Source organism: Juglans microcarpa x Juglans regia, chromosome 1D (genome assembly GCF_004785595.1).
Source record: "Juglans microcarpa x Juglans regia isolate MS1-56 chromosome 1D, Jm3101_v1.0, whole genome shotgun sequence".
In the NCBI taxonomy this organism is placed as follows: domain Eukaryota; kingdom Viridiplantae; phylum Streptophyta; class Magnoliopsida; order Fagales; family Juglandaceae; genus Juglans; species Juglans microcarpa x Juglans regia.
In genome coordinates, this window is record NC_054594.1 from 46,016,827 (window position 1) to 46,020,697 (window position 3,871).

General features: G+C 37.7%; 1 protein-coding gene across 1 annotated transcript; it reads left to right on the forward strand.

Moving 5' to 3' along the window:
* Positions 1–1,606: 1,606 nt before the first annotated feature.
* LOC121263543 lies at positions 1,607–3,871 on the forward strand. Its single transcript, XM_041166497.1, has one exon. The coding sequence runs from the start codon at positions 1,841–1,843 to the stop codon at positions 3,572–3,574; it is 1,734 nt and encodes a 577-aa protein (XP_041022431.1). The 5' UTR covers positions 1,607–1,840; the 3' UTR covers positions 3,575–3,871.

Consider the following 3,871-nt stretch of genomic DNA (forward strand, 5'->3'; position numbering starts at 1 on the left):
ATGTCTGCGACACAGGTCACCATCAGTACTCGACTGACACAGATAGAAGAATGCTTAGCTACAGTCGAGGAAGTGTGAAAAGATTTGGCGTCTTAGTACTTTCTATATTTTATTTATTTATTTATTTTATTTTTAGAATGGACAATATTTAATATTTTGTAAATTCAGTATTTAATTATGAATTAGTATTAGTTTATATTTTCTAAACTAATTATTGATTGATATTATTCCTATAATTAAATTGATAAATTTTTTATAATTACTAGTTAATATAAATATAATTCTAAAAAAAAAAAAAACATATGATCACTGGAACCATGAAAATAACGTTCGAACAGTATTGATTCATTATTCGAACGGTGAATATTGTACGTTCGAATGGTATATCAATTTCTTGCTATATTAATGTTACTTAACGCACCAAATTGTATGTTCGAACAGTGCTGATTTATCATTCGAACGGTAAAATTTTACATTCGAACGTAATGCAGTTTTCCGCTATAATAATTATACTTAACGCGCCAAAATGTACGTTCGAACAATACTGATTAATCATTCGAACTGTTAAAATTGCATGTTCGAAAGGTGGAATAATTTTCCGCTATCATAATATTACTTAACGCGCTAAAATGTACATTCAAACGGTTAAATTTAACCGTTTGAACGTTAAAACATTACATTCGAACGGTTTCATTATTAGAGACAAAATATTTTATCCCTAATTATACTGTTCAAATGCGTTCGAATAATTTTACTCTTCAGTCATTTTTTTGAGATGAAATCTAAAATTTATCTCAAAATCTCACTTTTTTAGATAATTTTCAATTCGATCCAGAAGAAAATCGTCTTAAAAAAATCTTTGTTATTGTTGTGTATGCCACTCGAAACATGCCGTGGAAATTGCGTAGTTGTACGTGTTTGGATTTGATTGATCTGTTTGTCGGATTTTGTGGCACCGGATCCTACAAAATAATCATCCTAAAAGCTGACTGAATGATGTAAATACTTGTAGCATGTCTTGAACGTGCATCTAATCTAATGCATATTCAATAATTCAAGAATCACAAGAAACTAATTTTATAACTGGATGTAATTTAATAATTTAATAATTATTTTTATTATAAAATAGATCTGATAGATCATATAAAAGTACGATAATTGTATGATTAATTTTACGTAATTTTTTTATGGCTATAATACTTGTTCAAAATCCGCTATATATTTCAGGTTATATATATATATGCACGATTCAAAAACAAATATCTCCACCCTCCCTCGTCTTCGGAGGTATATTGATAGAACAGCTAAAGCCTCCCTGCATGTAGTCCAACCTTTTGAAGGTTTGACCCTGCAATCTCGCATCGAAATTAAGATCAAACAGATCAGTAAATAATTGCATGCATTATATGTTTTTTAAATAAAAAATCAAAAGCAAACTGTCATGTCTCTTTTCTTATACCAGCTACATGTATTATCCTGATTAATTTATGGGAAGAAAGCTGGACTAATGGTATATATGGTGCGTACGTAAGAGTTGAAATTTTCTCAACTTCATTAATATATTGCTGCTTTGATTCCAGTATATATATCTCGCCAAAGGAAGAAGATATATATTAATTTGAAAAGCATAATTAAATTATAAAATACGTAAACCCATAGATGATAATTGAACTGATAGATCATCATGAAAGTTGAACCTCGCCTCTCTTCTCATCACTTGGCCTATATGTATTGTTAGCAGTAGCTCACATCTCTTCTAACTGATTCATGACAACCTAAAGAGTCTTACTACGACTCAGAGAGCTAGAGAGATCTATCGCATCCAATCAGTGGAGGGGCCATGGCTAGTAAGAAGAGCTTCATCCTCCAAGTCCTCCATGGGTCATGGCTCATGGTTTTCGCGTCTCTCATCATTATGTCCACCGCCGGCACACCCTATGCATTCGGACTGTATTCCAGTGTCGTAAAGTTGGTGCTCGGCTACGACCAGACTACACTCAATTTGATCAGCTTCTTTAAGGACGTTGGTACCAACGTCGGCGTCCCGTCCGGCCTCCTTGCCGAGGTCACTCCTCCGTGGTTTGTTTTGTCAGCCGGAGCATTCATGAACTTGTTCGGGTACTTAATGATATGGCTGGCCGTGACCCAAAAAATGGCGAAGCCCAAAGTATGGATGATGTGCTTGTACATCTGCCTCGGTGCTAATTCAACGGCTTTTGCTAACACCGGAGCAATGGTCACCTGCATCAAGAACTTCCCTGAAAGCCGAGGTGTCGTGCTAGGGCTTCTAAAGGGATATGTCGGCCTCAGTGGTGCTATACTAACACAGCTATATCATGCTTTCTACTATAAGGACTCCAAGTCTTTGATTTTGCTGGTAGGGTGGCTTCCGGCAGCCATAAATTTGGCTTTTGCACCTTTTATTCGGCTCATGAAGGTCACTCGTCAGCCAAACGAGCTCCAAGTGTTCTATAATTTCCTTTATATTACATTTGGCCTTTCTGGGTTTCTGTTGGTTATGATTGTAGTAGAGCAAAAGGTTGCGTTCACGAAAAGCGAGTATGGAGGTAGCGCAGCTGCAGTGCTTTGCCTGCTCTTTCTACCACTTGCTGTATCTATCAGGGAAGAGTATAGGCATTGGAAGAGCAAACAATTGGCATTAAAAGATGGTTCGCAGCTGAATGTAATCACTGATCAGACGCCGAACGTGCAAACTCCTTCATCTCTTCCACAAGCATCTCCTGCCTCACGAAATTTGCTCCTCGAACCAAGCACAGAAAAGCAAGTTTCCTGTTGGACAAACATATTTAGTCCCCCAGAACGAGGAGAGGACTATACTATACTCCAAGCGGTCTTCAGCGTTGACATGTTGATACTTTTCTTCGCGGTAATTACCGGCGTTGGTGGCGCACTAACGGCGATAGACAATTTGGGACAGATGGGAACTTCTCTCGGGTACTCGCGTCAAAGCATAAGCACTTTCGTGTCACTCGTAAGCATATGGAATTATCTTGGACGAGTGATGGCGGGTTTGGTCTCTGAAATTCTCTTAAAGAAGTACAAGTTCCCTCGCCCTCTCATGCTCACTCTAATCCTTCTAATTCTATGTGTTGGTCACCTTCTAGTGGCATTTCATCACTATGGAGGTCTCTACGTAGCATCAGTAATAATCGGGTTTGGTTTTGGTGCACAATGGTCTATAGTTTTTACAACAATTTCTGAGATTTTCGGCCTAAAGTACTACTCCACTTTGTATAATGTTGGGTCGGCGGCTAGCCCGATTGGGCTGTATGTACTCAACGTGATTGTGACGGGTCATCTATACGATAAGGAGGCTAAAGAGCAACTGGCTGCTTTGGGACTCACAAGGAAGCCTGGGCAGGCTTTGAATTGTACAGGGGTTGAGTGCTTCAAATTGTCTTTCCTTATAATCACTGCCGTGACATTCTTGGGCGCCCTTGTTTCCATCGTTCTGGTGATTAGGACCAGGAAATTTTACAAGAGTGACATTTACAGAAAGTTCCGGGAGGAGGCTAAGCTGGCAGAGAAAGAGATGGCGTTTGCTGGACACTAGACGTGTCTGGCCCGTAGCCCGATCACTTTATTATAATATATATAGCAACCATGGAAAGTGGCATATTATATATATATATATATATATATATATAGTTTTAGTCTTTTAGACCTTGATCATGATAATCAACAATATATGGATTTTAAAAGAAAGGGAAAGATAATGGTGGAGGCCAGCTTGTTTATTTCAGGAAGAAATAAAATGGGCATACTTATAAATTACAGCTTCCATTGCTGTGCTTGTAATGCAAATTTGCGTACAATAATTTGGATATATTCTTCATTGTTTTTGCTTGTT

Excerpts from the sequence above, each read along its gene's own strand:
- LOC121263543 (XM_041166497.1), top strand. The coding sequence starts at position 1,841 with ATGGCTAGTAAGAAGAGCTTCATCCTCCAAGTCCTCCATGGGTCATGG.